This window comes from Tauraco erythrolophus, chromosome 23 (genome assembly GCF_009769465.1).
Source record: "Tauraco erythrolophus isolate bTauEry1 chromosome 23, bTauEry1.pri, whole genome shotgun sequence".
NCBI lineage: Eukaryota > Metazoa > Chordata > Aves > Musophagiformes > Musophagidae > Tauraco > Tauraco erythrolophus.
In genome coordinates, this window is record NC_141487.1 from 9,171,368 (window position 1) to 9,188,200 (window position 16,833).

At 44.6% G+C, this 16,833-nt stretch overlaps 1 protein-coding gene across 3 annotated transcripts; it reads left to right on the top strand.

The window, feature by feature from the left end:
• Positions 1 to 96: 96 nt before the first annotated feature.
• PARK7 (Parkinsonism associated deglycase) lies at positions 97 to 8,198 on the top strand. 3 transcript variants are annotated; one of them, XM_086625591.1, is made up of 7 exons: positions 97 to 125; positions 2,363 to 2,497; positions 3,567 to 3,668; positions 4,118 to 4,177; positions 5,032 to 5,101; positions 6,738 to 6,824; positions 7,737 to 8,198. In XM_086625591.1, the coding sequence occupies exons 2-7, from the start codon at positions 2,408 to 2,410 to the stop codon at positions 7,895 to 7,897; spliced, it is 570 nt and encodes a 189-aa protein (XP_086481717.1). In that variant the 5' UTR covers positions 97 to 125; positions 2,363 to 2,407; the 3' UTR covers positions 7,898 to 8,198. The 3 variants fall into 3 exon arrangements, with proteins under 3 accessions (XP_086481717.1, XP_086481719.1, XP_086481718.1); XM_086625593.1 differs by lacking the exon at positions 7,737 to 8,198 and adding an exon at positions 7,244 to 7,727; XM_086625592.1 differs by lacking the exon at positions 97 to 125 and adding an exon at positions 1,607 to 1,627.
• The last annotated feature ends 8,635 nt before the right edge of the window (positions 8,199 to 16,833 follow it).

Below are 16,833 nucleotides of genomic sequence, written 5' to 3' on the forward strand. Positions count from 1 at the left end.
GGCGGGCCGCCGGCCGGGCGCATCGAGCGGGAGGCGGGGGCAGCCCGGGGCAGCGGCGGCCTCGCCGCAGCGGGGAGGGCGGGGCCGGGGCGGGACTGCCCAGAGTCGCCCGCGCCGCGGTGGAGGTGAGTAGTCGCCGCTGCCGCCGCCGCTTTCGCCGCCCGCCGGCGCCTCGATCCGCCGTTCTGGCTGGAGGAGCCCCGCAGGGAGCGGCGGGCGGGGGGCTGGCCGGGCGGAGCGCCGCCAGCGGAGGGCGGGGGTTGCAGGGGGCTGCGCGGGGCCCGGAGGCCGGCCGGGGTTGCGCCGCCTCTGCAGTCGCCGCGGTGGCTCCGCCGAGCGCGGCGGGAAGGCCGCTCGCTGCCTTCCGGGGACCGATCCGCCCCGTGTCTTTACGCCGTGCGGTTGCCGGCGCCGCGGCCTCGCGCTGTGCCGCTGCTCGCGGTCTTCTCAAGTCCTCGCTGTGTCGGACGGCCCCATGTCTTAAAATAAACGCATGAACGTGTGGGAGCGTGGCCTCTCGTCCGGCCCGGCGCGGCGGGCGGCCCCCGAAGCTTCCCTTCCCTCTGGAAGCTGCTCGGTCGGGGCGCTGAGGAGGGGGGGGGTTTCAAAGCCAGCCTTTAATCTGAGCGTTTCTGGTTCAGCCATCTGCCAGAAGTCACCGTCGTGAGAAACGTGCGTGGACTCACGTAGGGGAATTACACTCAACTTAAAGGTTCGAGATAGCCAGTGCATACGCTGGCACTGAGAAGCAAACGGAAGACGCATATTTACAACACCTAGATAGCTTATTAAATGAAGCAGCTGTGTAACAGTTCTGCGTTCTCGGAAAACGGGTCTTGCCCTGTTAGCAGTTACAGCGTGAGAGCTATTTACGTATGCACCGACGTAAAGAACCGTACTAATGCCTAAGAATTTGTCAGTGTATTACGATAAACGTCTAAGGACAGTAGGGAGAGGCCGCATTTTGCTAGATGGAAAGAGAAAAGCTTTCAGGATCAGGTGCCTATTTGCATCTAAAGAACTAAGGAAAGAGAGGGACACAAACTATGATCTAGAGTATTTATCTACAATAAGAAGCAAGTGCAGTATTTCTGCATCGTGACTATGGAGGTAGTCCATTGCTAGTTAGTCCAATTCATACGAAAATTAGTTTTGCAGAATCAGCATATGCCTTCAAGATGAATTATTAAGAAGCTCCAGGTTGTCGTGAAGTTACTGTTAATACCTATGATTTGAGTGTACTTGTTCAGTTGGCCTTGTGTTTGACAGTGCATAGAGCTGCCCTAAAAGTAGGATTTGACACGCTCAATTTGTCTGCTTGGGCTGGTTCTGCATGCTGCAGGACGTTCTATTGTATGTTACTGCATTCTAGAAATAGCATCTTTCGAAATGAGTCTCACAGTAGGGAGTGAACCTGAAAATAGATCAAATTGAAGCAGGATGAAGGGATGGTTTTCTTTTGTGTAGGCAACTAAACGTGGATCTCATTTTATGAAGAGCTCCTGGGTGCTGCGTGCATTTCTGGATGGAAAGTCCCTACATAGGAAAAATCCCTGTCTCAGAGAGTGGATGAGCTGTGAAATGCCTTCTCACATCACAGATGCTTACTTCTGTCAGACCAGTATGAGTTAGTATTTTACATAATGTAGTTAAAGTTACTTTAACTTAACCTTCAAATGGAAATTTGGCCATTCACCTGAACTTGAATTTAGGAGCTAAAAAAATAAGTCGTAAGCTTAGTTTGTTCCATTTGCTAAATTCTGTGGTCTGCTCCCCCATCACACATGTGCACACACGTTTCTCCCCCACAAAATTGTGAAATACTGAGAAAATCTATTGCTCAGGTTTTGCAGGGGCACTGGTCGAGTCATTATAAGTCACAGGAAACTCTTCATGAAGCGTGCTGTGTGGAAACTAAATACCAGACATGAGGTCAAAGCTCCTGCAAGCCCTTTTTATAAATGCTGACCTGTGTAGGAGTCAGTAGTCTGGGTATGAGTGAGGGTGTGCAAGTTGAAAACAACTCTGCCACCCACCTTGAACCCTTCTCTCTGGCAGACTCCAGTCAGGTAAAGTCTTGATTAGGCCAAGCTGCTTCCTGTTCTGGTGCTGATGTGCTGTGCCTCCCGCTGCACAAATGTCTTAATCCCTTAATATCATAATGCATTCTTTGTAAAAAGCTCTGTAGTTAAATGGGATTGCTATGAATATTAATTAAAGCTAGCAACCCATTTTGAGGTGGCTTAAATTAAAGATAATGCAAAAACACAAATTATTCAATGTTGTTAAACTTCACCATTAGGAAGGATTTGTACTAGGAGATTTGCCTTCTAACTGCATTGTCCTTTTCTACCCCTCTCAGCCCCTCCCTTCACAGCCATCTCGCCTAATAGCAACCCTTCAAGATATGGCCTCGAAAAGAGCATTGGTGATTCTAGCAAAAGGGGCAGAGGAAATGGAAACTGTAATCCCCACTGATGTTATGAGAAGAGCTGGGGTGAGTATGCAGACAACGAACTATCTTTTTGTGAGCCCTTGATCAAGGGAAAAATCTTTGCCTCAAGTTCATGTTCATTGCTAGGAGTTCAAGGTGTAGTCTGTTGTAGGAGGTGAAAGTTTACCTGTGCCCTCTTACTGGTTAGCAAGTGTTTGTGCCAGGCTCCAAATAAGCATGCATAACAACTGACATTTGTGCAAAAGATAAACTTTTAAAACAAGAGCTTAATGTAGGCTAAAGTGAATGTTTCTGATAAACCTTACCCTGTCAGAAAACGTGGCTATGCCCATGCATAGTAACAGGAAGTGCTTTTTTTTTGTAGCAGTCTGAACAGCTTAGTACAATACAGCTCATGACATTATGTAGCTTTTCTTGAGCTACTTTTAAAATTTTGTTATTAACTAGAATTCTTTCTGGTGGTATTCCTCATGCTGTTTGTTACTTTTATAGTGGTACACAGTGTCATCGTCTCAGTAGGTATGAAAATAAGATTTTTAAATAAATATACTTACTTCACTTGTATAGAAATAACTGAAATAAAAATTACCTTCTCCCACTGCCTTCGTCATTCCATTAATGTACTCCCCATTTTGGCTGCCATGAGAAGCACAAGCTTGTCTGCTTATTTAGTGAATGTGAGCTGTGCCATGCATATCTATGATATCATGACCAGGCATCTAAAAGTCAAGGGAGAAGACTGAACACACCATAAGTGTGTTTGAAAATGGCATGAGCCTGCAGAGAGATTTTAAGTCATCATCTGTTCTACTTAGTCTAGCTCTCCTGGGTTGTATTGTTTTGTTTTGTTTCAAACCTGTGGGGTCAGATATTGTCTAAATGTCCCATTTGAAAAATTGAGCTTTTAGAGGTGTTTGTTAATCTCTAGCTGAATGTCACTGCTTACCTTGTGTGTTTGGCGTTCAACATGGTTTGGGGAAGCTTAAACATTGCCTTGTTCTTGATAGCTTTCAGTAGTGCTTCACTCTTTCTGTGCACTACTTAAGAACAAACATATAAGAAAACCACCCTAAATTCTTGAATTGTAACAGTACATATATTCTTCATTTAGATTAAGGTGACTGTTGCAGGCCTAACAGGAAAAGAACCAGTGCAGTGCAGTCGAGATGTCTTCATTTGTCCTGATGCCAGTCTTGAAGATGCCAGAAAAGAGGTTGGTCATCACCCTGACCTGGTATAATGGCCAACATAGCCTTTCTCACAGTTTCAGAGGTGAATTTGGCCCAGCAAAATACCATGATTCGGAACAGCCGAAAAGTTGTGATGGGAAGCTAAACAATGCTATAATGTACAGTAAGGCTGGAGCAAAACCACTTGTCCTTAATGATGCAAGAGCTGCCATTTACTTGTTGAAGCTCTTAAACACACTAGACTTAAAATTTAGTTCTGTGACAGACTTTTTCGGTAATGGGCTCTTCCTGAATAGGAAACAGTATTTTGTTCCATAATTGGAACTGGTTCTCTGATCATAAAGTATTGTTCAATGGAAGAAAAGGTAGATCCTTTTGCTTCTCACTCAACTCAGCTGTAATGGCCTTAAAACAGTGTAATGCGTGTACCAGCCTCTGCTCAACAGAGCAATTTTTTTGTTTGTTTGTTTAGGGGCCTTACGATGTCGTGGTCCTGCCTGGAGGTAACCTTGGAGCTCAAAACTTGTCAGAGGTAAAGTTCTGGTATCTTAAAGATTCATGGGTATCCTCATGAGTAGTGAGTGGTCTACACTTGCTTAGTAATCCTACAAATTTAGTTCAGCATCTGAAAATTCTCTTCAGAATGACTCAGTAAACTAGATGTTTATTGTCTTAAGCCTTCTTGTGAATATATAGGTAGGACAACTGGGTAAATTCTTGGACTTGAGTACCTAGGTAAGCAGAATAAAAATGGAAGATTGCTCTGTATGGTGGGAAAATCTCTGTTCATAATCATATGAAGATGAGGGAGTTGCAAATGAAGATTTAATTCCATGAAATACAAAACAGGTTGAACCCACAGGACTCTGTTCCTTTGCTCAAGAGTTCTTTCTCTGGTGCAGAACTGTTGTAGTGGTGGTATAAATGCCTTGTGAAAGGCAAGCAGACAAACAAGTCGGTTTATCAGGTAGGATTTAGATGGTATCACACAATTTGTAAGCCCTGGAATATGAGACAGATATCCTGTATAAATCTTAATGATAGAGACTGTCTGGAGGGATTTCATGAATACTGTTTCCTACATGTCTTGTGAAGTTTTCAAACAGACTTTCTATGGACATTGATTAACCGGCTTTTATGTGAGCCAAGTACTTCCTCGCAGTTCCTTCTGATTTCCTTGCTCTTTCCTTGTGGGGCAAGTATTTATTGTTTTCAGTTTTTCTCCTTCTTAGTGTTTTCATTGCCCTCTGTCCTGAGAGAGGATGGAGTGTTGTCAGCTGTTTTTCTTTGTAAAACTTGTTTATGAATTTGCAGGGGAAAATATTTCAACCATGCTTCAAATAATCGACCCCAAACAATGACTTGTGATATGGTTTCTTCGTACAGTCTCCTGCTGTGAAAGATATTTTGAAGGACCAGGAAAGCAGAAAAGGCCTGATTGCTGCCATATGTGCAGGTGGGTCACCAAGATGTCTTGCTTTGTAAAGCAGTTGGATATTTTGAAGGGGCATGCAGACAGTTTACTGTCTTAGAACTCTATATTGCTGTAATTTAGTACCAGGGATTTGTACTATACATGCACCCATCAGCATTTGAATTTTTTGTAAATTTAGTAGCAGAGGAATCTCTAAAATACTGTGAACGCTTACCTGCAAGTTCTGCTTGGTACCCAGTTCTTTTCAATCAGTTGTGTGACTGTCTTTAAAATAAAAAGTGAAAGGTAATGTGCTAGGATGTTTTACAAAATACTTGCTTATTCCGGTGATCTTTCTGCGAGGACACAGTGCTGGCAGAACATCATTGCTGTAAATTTATCTCACATCTCCTCTCCTGCCCTTTAGCTTCAGAAGGAAGGCTGTAAATATAGAATTACAGGCTCACCCTTCCTCATCTGAGTGGTAGCAAAAGATGGAATTACTCTGAGGAGAGAGTTGTCTGCTTACATATTCTGCACAGCTAGGTGTCCAGTTCATTCCTTTGTAAAATTTGTATGTGATAAAGCAAGATGAACAATTGCCAGTACTCTTACGTGGACTGAGAGTCTGGACTGGGTACCCGTGGCTGAGAACGAGGAGAGTCATGATGAGTGTGTAAAAGACGGTCTAACAGTGTGTTTGTGGAGCGTATTTTCACTTTTGTTTTCTGGTACATTGCTGGGCTTTTTTGCTTTCAGTCTTCAGTTAGGTGATACACATACAGAGTTGTGAACATTCTTGAACTTGGCAGTGGTAGCCTTCTACTTCTCTGTCTGTATCTCTTGCAGAACAATCGCAAATTCACGGTTGCCCAGTAAAGGCCTTTGCCTGCAATGAGGACAGTTAATTTATTTAGGTATAATGCTTCCTGGAGCTGATTCCAACTGAACACAAAGAAGGTTATTTCCTGGGTTATATCTGAAATGAATCAAATGTATAGAAATGAAACTCACATTAGGCAAATCCTGCCTTTAGTTTCTTTTGGAATTCCCATAAGGATTTTCTGTCAGATGACCTAAGACTTCTTGACACAAACTTCTTCCTCTATTTAGGCCAAGGAGGAAGTACGAAAAGAAAAGAGAAAGACTGTGAAACCCAAAAACTTAGCAGATAGTCCACGATCTGTCCGAAATACTGCTTCGCACACAATTCCAACATGTAAGGGCTTGCTCAAGTGAAGTTTTATCTGTTAAGCCTCTGAACTCAAGCCTTGCCAAGATCGTAAAGTTATTAGACCTAGTTAATGTTCAGATTGAAATGAAGACTTTTTGTTACTTAGTTTCAAGCAGTTTTAAATGTATTACCTGGAAATAAAATGACCATTGTTCTCAACTTCTTCAAAGGCAGCAGAGTCATTGGTAGGACAGCTGCACGAACTGGGTGTTCTCTAAACCTTCTCTTCATCAGTTTCGCTGCACAGGGTGTTTTGTGTAATCGAATGGGAGAGATTATACAGCTGTCTTCTTTTTGATGTCGTTTGCTTCAGTGATAGGGCTGGCATCAGTTTTATCAAAAGCAGTCTGTCCACAGTGAGCTTTGGCCACTTGAGGGCCCAGTGCCTGAATGTGTTTGTAGCAGAAAACAGTTTCTCACCGATTCAACTTTGTGTCCCTACAGGTCCTACTGCTCTTCTGGCACATGGGATTGGGTTTGGAAGCAAAGTCACAACACATCCTTTGGCCAAAGATAAAATGATGAATGGAGGTATGTAACAACTTCTGTAGGTTTCTCTTTAACCTCTTCTCAGAACTTTTTTTTTAGTTGAACCCTTGATTTAAAGAAAAGAAAATAGCTTTTGTATGTTATTTCATATCTCTGGATTTCCTTAATGCTTTCCTGAATGTAATCAAAATTCAACTGAATATGCTAAGACTGTATTTCTAAGTCTATTTAACCTGAAAATACAGGGCTCTATTAACATTCTCATTCTTGGGGAAAATAAGCATCATGCTAGGAGCACTTTTTCCCTTATCCTCTGAGGCTGAGCCATCTTTTGCCCTTTTGGTTCTTTGCCTCAGTGGTCCCAACAGCAAACCCCAGAAGCACCTTTCCTGCTCTCCCATGAGTAGTGTTTTGGTGCTATGAGCAGCTGTTGGCTTCACCCTTCTTTCTCATACCTAAAGGAGGTGGTCCTGAAGCTCTATTAAGAAGTCATTCTGTGAATATTAACGAGTCTGAAGGTGAGCAGGAGATGGCAGGGTTCCTACAGTTTCCTCTACGTGGATTTGGAAAAAAAAACACATTGTGAACAGCTACACAAAAGCAGTCTGACTTCCGAAAGTAACCTCATGGGAACTAACAGGCAAGCTCTTGATGAGCTTGTAGAATCAGAGGTGCATTCCCATACCATGTGAATAAGCTGCCAGAGCTCCCTGAAGGCCCCTTTCCTCCCTGAGGACTGCAGGCAGTGATGAGCTACTTGGTTCCAGAGGGGCAAGGGTACAGAGCTTGAGGCTTGCTGAGCCCACACGGGTGGCTGAGGTGCCTTCTGCGGAGTGTGAACACTGTGGGTGAGGAGCTGCTGCAGTGCCCTGCAGCAGGCAGGTCTGTGCTCTGCAGCAGCTGTGGGCAATGTGCTGAAGACTGATGCTCTTTCTGTTGTGTGTTCCCCCCAAGCACACTACTGCTACTCTGAGAGCCGCGTGGAGAAAGATGGGAACATCCTCACCAGCCGCGGTCCTGGTACCAGCTTTGAATTTGGGCTGGCCATTGTTGAAACGCTGATGGGGAAGGACGTGGCTGAACAGGTGAAGGCACCCCTAATACTGAAAGAGTGAAATCCTGGTGTGGGACTGGGAGTAGGACAATTTCAGATGGAGAATCTTGTCCTTTCTAGAGTAACTGTAAGAGCACTGTTGTAAATGCCATTTAATTCTGGGTCAAATTAGCAACTGTACTTAGCTAAATTGGAATATCTTAACAAAGCAATGGTCTTTATTTCTGGAAAAAGATCCTGTTAGCAAAAAGCTTCATCACAAAAAAGCAGACAGCCTTTAATAATCTTAGTTAGGTCTTGGATGGTATTTAAAAATTGCAAGGGAAGATGTTTGCTGAGTAAATAAAAATGAAGCGACTCTGCTTGTGTGTTGTTTCTTTTTGTGTTTTCTCCCAACCCAGACCTATGAAACCGTTTTACCACTATGACTAGCAATGGACTATTGAAAACAACTTCTGTCTATAATCTCACACAGTTCTTCTGAAGCATGAGCTGAATGAGAAGGTGGTCAGGCACTGGTATAAGCAGCCTGTCGGTGTTCATAAGCATTTGGACAACGCTCTTGAGATACATGGTTTAACTTTTAGGTTGTCCTGTGCGGAGTGAGGAGTTGGACTTGATGGTCCTCATGTGTCTCTTTCAACTCAGGATATTCTGTGATTCTGTGAAATCAATTAAGTTGTACCTTTGATTTTGTTAAAACAATATTTAGTTCCCTGTATACAAATGAGGCCAAAACCTAGTATTATTTCTAAGACATCATGGAACTAAATTAAAAGTGGCAGTATTCTTACCTTGTCAAGCACCCTAAAGTTTGTATAGCTAGCAGGTTGTCCATGATACTGTTGGAATTTGTCTTCTATGTTAAATGGCTGCAGATCCATTGGACTATTTAGGCAGCTAATAATCAGCATAAAGCAGGAAGTTTGGACTTACTAGCTTACCACCAACACCAGCGCTTGTTTCTGCTTACTGCAAATCAGAACCTGCTACAAGCCTGGCTTAAGTGAGCATATGTCAGTTTCGAGGAGTTGCTGGACAGGTCTCTGGAGGAAGTAGTGGAGCTGTATCCCCATAAGAATTAAGAATTTGGGATCAATTTTTGTCTTTGCTACCTTTCTTTTACCAAATAATTCTGCTGTTTTCTGGCTCTCAGCAGTCATGCTTGCAAGATGGCACCTCACTGGAATCTGACATTACCACAGCATCTGGAGACCTGGTTCTGCATGCATCTGAAGTGTACAGTCTAAACTTTAGAAAATGACTGCATAGGTGCATTTATGATTGCTTATTTTGATGGGAAACAAGTTCATTCTCAGTGACTCTGTATTGGTAATGAAATACAGGTACTTTTGCAAATTTAGAGATAAGAAATGCCTCTACATTGTTAGTATCTACTGGAAGAACTGCTTTAGCTGTATGCTCTGCCTCCAGTTTGTTTAGGAAATCTTTTATATATTTCTCTAGCTTTGAAATTTGCTCAAGGTGTGCAAAAAGTTGTAATCTCTGTAAGACTGGACATGTTTGTTCGTTAAATCTGCACGTCCCAGTGGTATTGCCATGCAAACATAAACCAAATGATGGAGAGAATCTTTGTCCTAGAATGTGGAATAATCACTTGGTTTGTAAGTGGGCGTGATCAGAATACAGGAAAAGCTGTGCATTCCTGGGCTGTAGTATTGCTTTATAGCATTAGAAGGAAAATACTTCCATGCTTGTGTTATATTTAGGCTTCCACAAATCTTTTAATATAAGGCATTAACAAAGCAGCCAAAAATTTGATTATACATTTTTATTTTTTACTCTAAGGCTGAGAGAGTTCAGTTTACAGAAATGCAGGTTTTCAACACATACATTTGGTCTTTGCCACTCCTATTAAAGTAGTAATAGGAAAAGCACTCAGTAAAATGAGCTTAGAGCCAATTAATCTGGTATCTGGTTAACTTGCAGATTCTTTCATTGCATTCAGCTGAAAGGACTTGGTTAATGAAATGTGGTAATGCTGCTTGCACGACAGTTTCCTTCATAGAGCTGACCCTGTTCTCAACCTTTTACATTGCAGATGTCCAGCAAACCTGAATTTACATGGGTTCTCTGTTTCTGCCAAGGTGTCATTAACTCAGTCTTTAAGTTAGGGGAGGTGTATGAACTAAGATTAGGCTAATTTTCCTCTTAGGAGAAGTGTTAAGAAGGGAGTTGATGATTAGAGAAAAAAAAAATTACTTTCAATTTGTGAAACACTTTTTTACCCTCTCCTTATCCACTTCATACTGAGATTCCCTAGCTGTTACATCTCTTTGCCTAAAATCCCCTTTATCTGCTGCTGAAAGATGAGATACTTTTCTGCTCAGTGTTTCATGAACACTATAAACTACGCCCTTCTGTTATTAGCAAGCTTTAGTTTTAGAGCCTATGGTAATTGGGTATTTGCTGCCACAGAACTTGGCTTAAAATGAAGAAGAGTGCATCCACTCTTCTCTAGCTAGCATTTTGTTTGTTCTTTCAACAAAAAGGTGCATTGTGATGCAAGATATAAGCAACGATCCCAAAATGATGAGAGATGGCTGGCTGTCTTCCAGCAGCCTGGATGACACATGACTTTGTTGGAAAGATGAACATGTAACAGAGTAGGAAGATGCCAACTACAGAAAAAATCATGAGCACTGCATCCATATTGTTATTCATGTTCACATACTGTACCTCCAAAAAAAAGGATGCATTGCTGTTACATGGAGACTACATTTTAGTAGGATACGAGATGCAATGTTTGAAAAATAAGCAACAAAACACTGAATGAATGAATAAATTGTTGTGTAAAATTTTAAATAATAGTTTAGCCTGTTTAGAATGTGGGCTTGTGTGTGATATGTCTGTGTGATGCAGTGCAGAAAGAAAGCAAAATAGGTGAAATGAGAGCCAAGCAGGTTTTGTGCTTTCTACAAAACTGTTCTGTGTTCTAGGAGGTGTCACTGATTGAGACGCAAAGCTTTATACATGGGCTTGTTCTTTTGCTTAACTTTATTCAACAGCTTCAAGTTAAACCCTTTGTACAACCTTAAATAATTCCTCTCTACATAGTGTTCACGATCTTTCGAGTCTTGTAGATACTTATGTACCTTTAACAATTTAATTCAAGGCCATTCCACTAATGGTGGATGAAGGAAGAAGCGAAGCTGTCCGAGGATCTCATACAAGCACTCGTTTTCTAAAGAGCAGACATGTTTAGAGAGACTTGTGTAACAGTAGTGGCACTAAAGTTTTCCTCAGCTTCTGAAGTTTCCCAGCAGGACTAGGAATGTAATGATTGGCTGAGCAAGTCGTTCTGATTTCTAAATAGCAGTGGTGTAACTATTTTTACAGTTTACACTGGTGACAACTCTGAGCCACAGCCAGAACGTGCCTGTAGTTCAGGTGCATACTCAGTTCAGTAACAGCACTAAAGCCTGCAACCATCCTCTCCCCATTGATGGTTACGGTAGAATTTCCTTTGGGATTCTCAGTGTTCCTTGCAATGTTATGGAGCTGCTATGCTCAATCAAAGGAATGTCCTGAATGCAAACAGGTGGGTTTCTTCTGCAGGTGCTTCTCCAATTAAAAATTTGTCTGCTGTGTTTTGCAAAGGAGTTACTTTCCCTTCCTTTTGGTTGTGCAGAAGGGAAATGAGTGCTTGTAGTGGGAAACTCTGGTAAGAATGTGATCCTAGGGTTTTGCATGGGCTTACAAAGATGTAGGCTTTGCCATCAGCTTTCAAATAAATCCTTTGAAGCAAAAATAAGAGGTGGGAGATTTTTTTATTCCTTCCTCTTTGGAGAGCTAAAGAGCATTAACACCCTTAACGTAATTCAAAAAAGAAAAAAAAAATAGAAAAAAGGAAAAGTTATTGCCAAGCCCCGAGGGTGACACCCGGCAGGCTGTACCCGGTAACAGCTCTGTTCCGGTTGCTTAAGGAGAAAAGCCCCCGGTCGGAGCGGGCCGGCGGCGCCAGCGCGCCCCCGTGCGGGGCCCGCGCGCCCCCGCCTCTGCCCTTCGCCCTCCCGCCGCCCCGCCTCCCTCCTCCGCCCCCGCCCCGCCTCCCTCCGCCCCCGCCCCGCCTCCCTCCGCCCCCGCCCCGCCTCCCTCCGCCTCCGCCCCGCCTCCCTCCGCCTCCGCCCCGCCTCCCTCCGCCCCCGCCCCGCCTCCCTCCGCCCCCGCCCCGCCTCCCCCCGCCTCCGCCCTCCGTCCCCGCCTCCGCCCCCGCCTCCGCTCTCCGGTGCCGCCCCCGCCCCGCCTCCCTCCGCCTCCGTCCCGCCGCCCCCGCCTCCGCCCCTCCGGCCCGGCCCCCCCTCCCGCCCTCTGGCCCCGGGCGCCGCGGAGGCCGAGCAACGCGGCGGGAGTTTCCGTAGGCCGCTTAAAGGAGCCGTCGGGCTTTGGCCTCTCGCTTTAGGTGGGTGGTCGCGGCCGCCGATGCGTTACTTTACCCAAAGCCTGTCTGGGGGCAGCGTTCGGCCTCGCTGCGTTCTTCGGGGCTGTGGCCAGTGAGACTCCGCGTCCTGTCTCTGCTCGGGACAGCGGGGCTCTGTGCTTGTGCCGCCCTTGTGCGTGACTGAACGTCTCCGTGTAAAGCTCGGGTGTCAAACTGTAAACTGGACTGCTTGTAAAACAGCCGTCTTCTCACTGCGCTGCTCCAGGGCATGCAGTAGCATCCTGTCTTATCACTGCTTTTGGTCAAGCTGGTCTGATTAAGCTCAGATGACAGGAGAAGCGTGGCCTGGGCGAGGCAGCAGTGTCCGGAGCACCCCGCAATGGCCAGTTGGGTTATTAGCAGCCCGAGAGGCTGAGCGATCCTGAGCTCGCTCCTCTGCATCACGTTGTGTTACCTAAACGTACGGTTGGACCGCTGCCTGTGCCTCCCGTCTCTCTCAGGGGAGCGGAAGTCTGCTTTTCCAGTGGAAAGGCTGATTGGGGAGTGATGGGGTCCTCGGCTGTTCCCATGGAACAATACTATTGTGGATTGCATCCGGCACAGGGCGTCATATGACTGATAAAACCTGCAGAAGAAAATAGCCTAACGTGGTCTCCTTGCCCCTAAAAACATGTACATTTAGACTGTCGGTCTTCAACAAAACACCAGCATTAAACCATTTTACTTGAAGCTAGGAGCTAAAGAGTTCATCCTTCCTTCAGAGCTCCATGCTACCTCACTGCCATCCGTTTTTAAAAGAGTGTGTCTTGGACAGGGCTGTCTGTCCCTGTGGCTTTTAATTAAGTGACCAGTTCAGTTCATTTGATTTTTTCAGCGTGATGAGAAGATGTGGCATCCAGCTGTCTTGAATTTAACTAATTAACTAAGGTTGAGACCCTGCCTACAAAAGGCGGGCCATTTCCTCCTGGCTGTGGAAGATGCAATGGTATCCTTAGAGCTGCAGCTCAGGCTGGTGAGCAACATCTGGTGACCCCGATGTGATATGTCTGAGAGACCCTGAGGACTGTGACTCCCTCACCAGAGCCAGAGTAACCGGAGCCAGAGCTGGAGCGAGAGTCTTTTGGTAAAGAAGGTAAAGCTGCAAGCCCCAATGTGATATTCATGGGAGGGAAGTGTGCTGGAGTTGGAATGAAGGGACTGGGTCTCTGCTCACTGTGAAGCCTTTACTTTCCTCTAAAAACAAAAAAATGGTAAAACAAAAAGGGGGAATTGTGGCATTAACTAAGGTTGAGACCCTGCCTACAAAAGGCAGGCCATTTCCTCCTGGCTGTGGAAGATGCAATGGCATCCTTGGAGCTGCAGCCCAGGCTGGTGAGCAACAAGAAGATACTTGGTGAAAAGACAGCCTGCCCTCCCCCCAGCAAAACAGCCTATTTTAATCCCATGAGCAACAAAATGGTGTCAGGGTGTGTGCCGTAATCTCATCTCCACCCTGAGTTGTTAGAGGCCTCTGTGTTGCCACGTGTGTATCACTGTGCTGGAGTGATGGAGATTCTGCATCATAAGAGCACAATCCCAATTCAAATTGCTTAAGCTCTAAGTGCAGGGGTGTGCAATCAGGATGTAGGAAGACTTTTCTTGAATAACTTGCCAACATGATAGATGACAAATGAAATCACCAAGTGCAAGCTAATATGGTTGGAGTCTTGGGTTTCCTCTGGACCTTGCTTAACAGCCAGGAAAATGACAACACAGGGATTGCAAGGCAATGAGTAACCTTGCAAAGGTCCACTTGCTGTTCATTTGTGTCTCCCTTGCACCTTGCCATGCAGCAGTTGGACTCAACGTGGCATGAGCTGACGTGGTCCTTAACATGAACTTCCCTGAAGCTGCTAAGTTCCCCCAGAGTGGGAGAGACTGCGAAGTGTATAGTGCTGGTTGTATGTTCCAGTTGCATTCCAGAAGGGCAGTCAGTAGTGCTGACCCTGCCTGTGAAGTCGTTGTGAGCATAGTAAATGTATTAACAAAGCTAAAACAAATATTTTAGGTAACAGGAACCTGTCTCTCTGTCACCTGGATAGATGGTGGGCAGGAGATCATTCTTCTGGGTCAGGCCTGATGATCCTATGCTTGATCTAGAGGCTTTGTGTGTGAGGTCCTCTTAGTATTTTATCACAATGGCTCAATGTGCAGTGGTTAGCATCCTCGAGCAGAATCATGGTGGTGATGGTGCATCATCTGCAATCTGGCATGGTTTTTTTCTTTGATGTTTCATGGCAGTATATTTGCACTCTTCTTTCTTTGTGGCTTTCACGTGCTAAGAATTTGTGGGTAGCAGTTTTAATCTGCAGCAAGAAGCTGCAGGTTTTAAACATAGAAGCATCTCTTCCTCTGAATCACTTTGTAAGGAAATGAATAGCAGTAATGGTTCCCATGTTTCCGTGGCATGCCACTTAAAATTTGGAATACCTACCACCTTTTCCAAAATTAACCGCAACTGGGATCAAGGTGCACACCAATATATAAATAATATAGCAACAGTCTATGAGGAATCATGGGTGTGGCTTCCAAATATGATTCAGAAAAAATAATGAGCTGTGTGGATGAAAATAGGCATTTGGGTGGGGATTATGCAAGGCCTGAATTACAATGCAGGATGGGTGGGGGTAACACCTCTTTCAGCTTACAAATGCTAATCACAAGCTCAGCAGCCAGAAATCTTTGCAGTGCTATTTAACAAATATTAATAAGTATAATTAAACTTCGTGTGCTAGGTTTTTAGTGCCAAGGAGCTATGAGAAATAGAAAACTTACTATATGTTTTCAGTTTTAAATTAATATAACCTGCTTTAGAAAGGAATCTATCAAGAAAAGAAAAGATTAAGCTACTTAGACAAAAGTTTACCCAGGAACACTACACCCACACCCCCCCCTACCTGCACCCCCCCCCCCCCCCCCATCTGCAGGATGCATTTTGTTACCCGCATCTCAAATTTCCTTATTGACAGTAATCTAGAGAGTATGTATTTAACAGACAGCTTGTAATACTATTAAAAGTGTTTATAAAGGCTGCAGTCTGTAATCATGCACTTGAAGGGTGGGAATTCCACCATGACTGATCTGGTCATCATCTTTACCCTGAATTCTTGACAAGACTCAGTTTGAATAGCATCAGCAACTACTCCCTGCTGTAGTAACTGCCCTTGCAAAATTGATGTCTTTGTGCTGGACTAGATGGATGCTTTCCTTTATCATGTCCCACCTACCACTTCACTCAGACTGCTTAAAAACAAAACCAAGGCTGCAGCAGGAGGAAATGCAGTCTTAGTGAGAGCTCTTCCGCAATTTCAGTACAGTAGAAATTGTGCCTATTGCAGTCTGGGAGTGAATGGAAAACTAATAGTGAAACTAATAGTGACAGCAACAACAGCGACAATCAGTAATTTTAAATGACTGCAGAATTTAATTATGTTGTCAATCAGCATGCTTCCAAATCAGGTTTGTTTTCTGTTTTGATTTATCTCTTATGATGCACGAGAAACCGATGATCAAGAGGTTTTTTAAATGACCTCCCACTACAGCTGTGTGTTATTTCCTGACATCTGTTTAAGAGCAAGTTAACATGGTGGAGAAGTTAAGCTAATGGCTTTTTCAAGTCACCAGGTACTAACACAGCCCCTTCCTTTTAGGAAAAGGTATATTGAGGCAAACATCATATCCTTTAGTTACCAGCTAGACTCAGCTTCTCCGGGTTGATTTGCTAGTCTGAAGCTCACCAAGTGGGGGTGAGCACTGTCAGAGCAGCCAAGCAGCACTAGACAACCCTGACCCTTACACAGGGTAGTTATGACAGATACTTCTTGTTGCCACTGGTTACTCTGGAGTCCGCTTTTGCTTGTGGTATCAACAGGTTTGAGCCTGGGGAAGAGGTCACACCACATCCTGTCCCCCTGCCATGCACCCCTTACCACTAATTTTGCTGCCAGCCACATCTCACTGAGGTCTGCTCGATGATCATGGGTTCGGTGTAGAGCCACTCTGGATCCAGCCCTCTGTACTTTTTTGTGGTACAACCCCTTTTGTCTTGGCACAGCTGCCTCCTGGGACCCATGTGTCTTCACTAGCATGGCTGGGTAGTCCCAACAGCACTGCTGAGGCAAGACGGAGACTGCTGGGGGCAGAACGTGCGTGTGAGCAGTCTGCGTAGCCCACTTCTTGAATCAGGAGGCTGTGGAAAGCATTGCTTTCCTTAGATGCACATCTTTCTTCCTTGCTTTGACACAAATTCTGACTCTTCAAACTTCAGTGGATCAAGTCACAACTGCTTTGATTATTCCAGTAAAATCTATCTGGCGAGGGGCTTTCTCCTCAGAGGCAGGCTGTCAGGCCTTGCCCAGGTGAGCCCAAGCTCTAAATATTCAAACATGTGATCAGGCTGTTGCAAAAGCATGTTGTGTCCTAACAAGTCTTATCATGTGTCAGGGGATGAGCAGAGAAACATCTTCTGGCCAGAACTTGCAAAGCTTCCCCAACAGCTCTACAACCTTAATTACTCACTTGGAAAACGGAATACAATTTTCAGATCGTGCAAACTT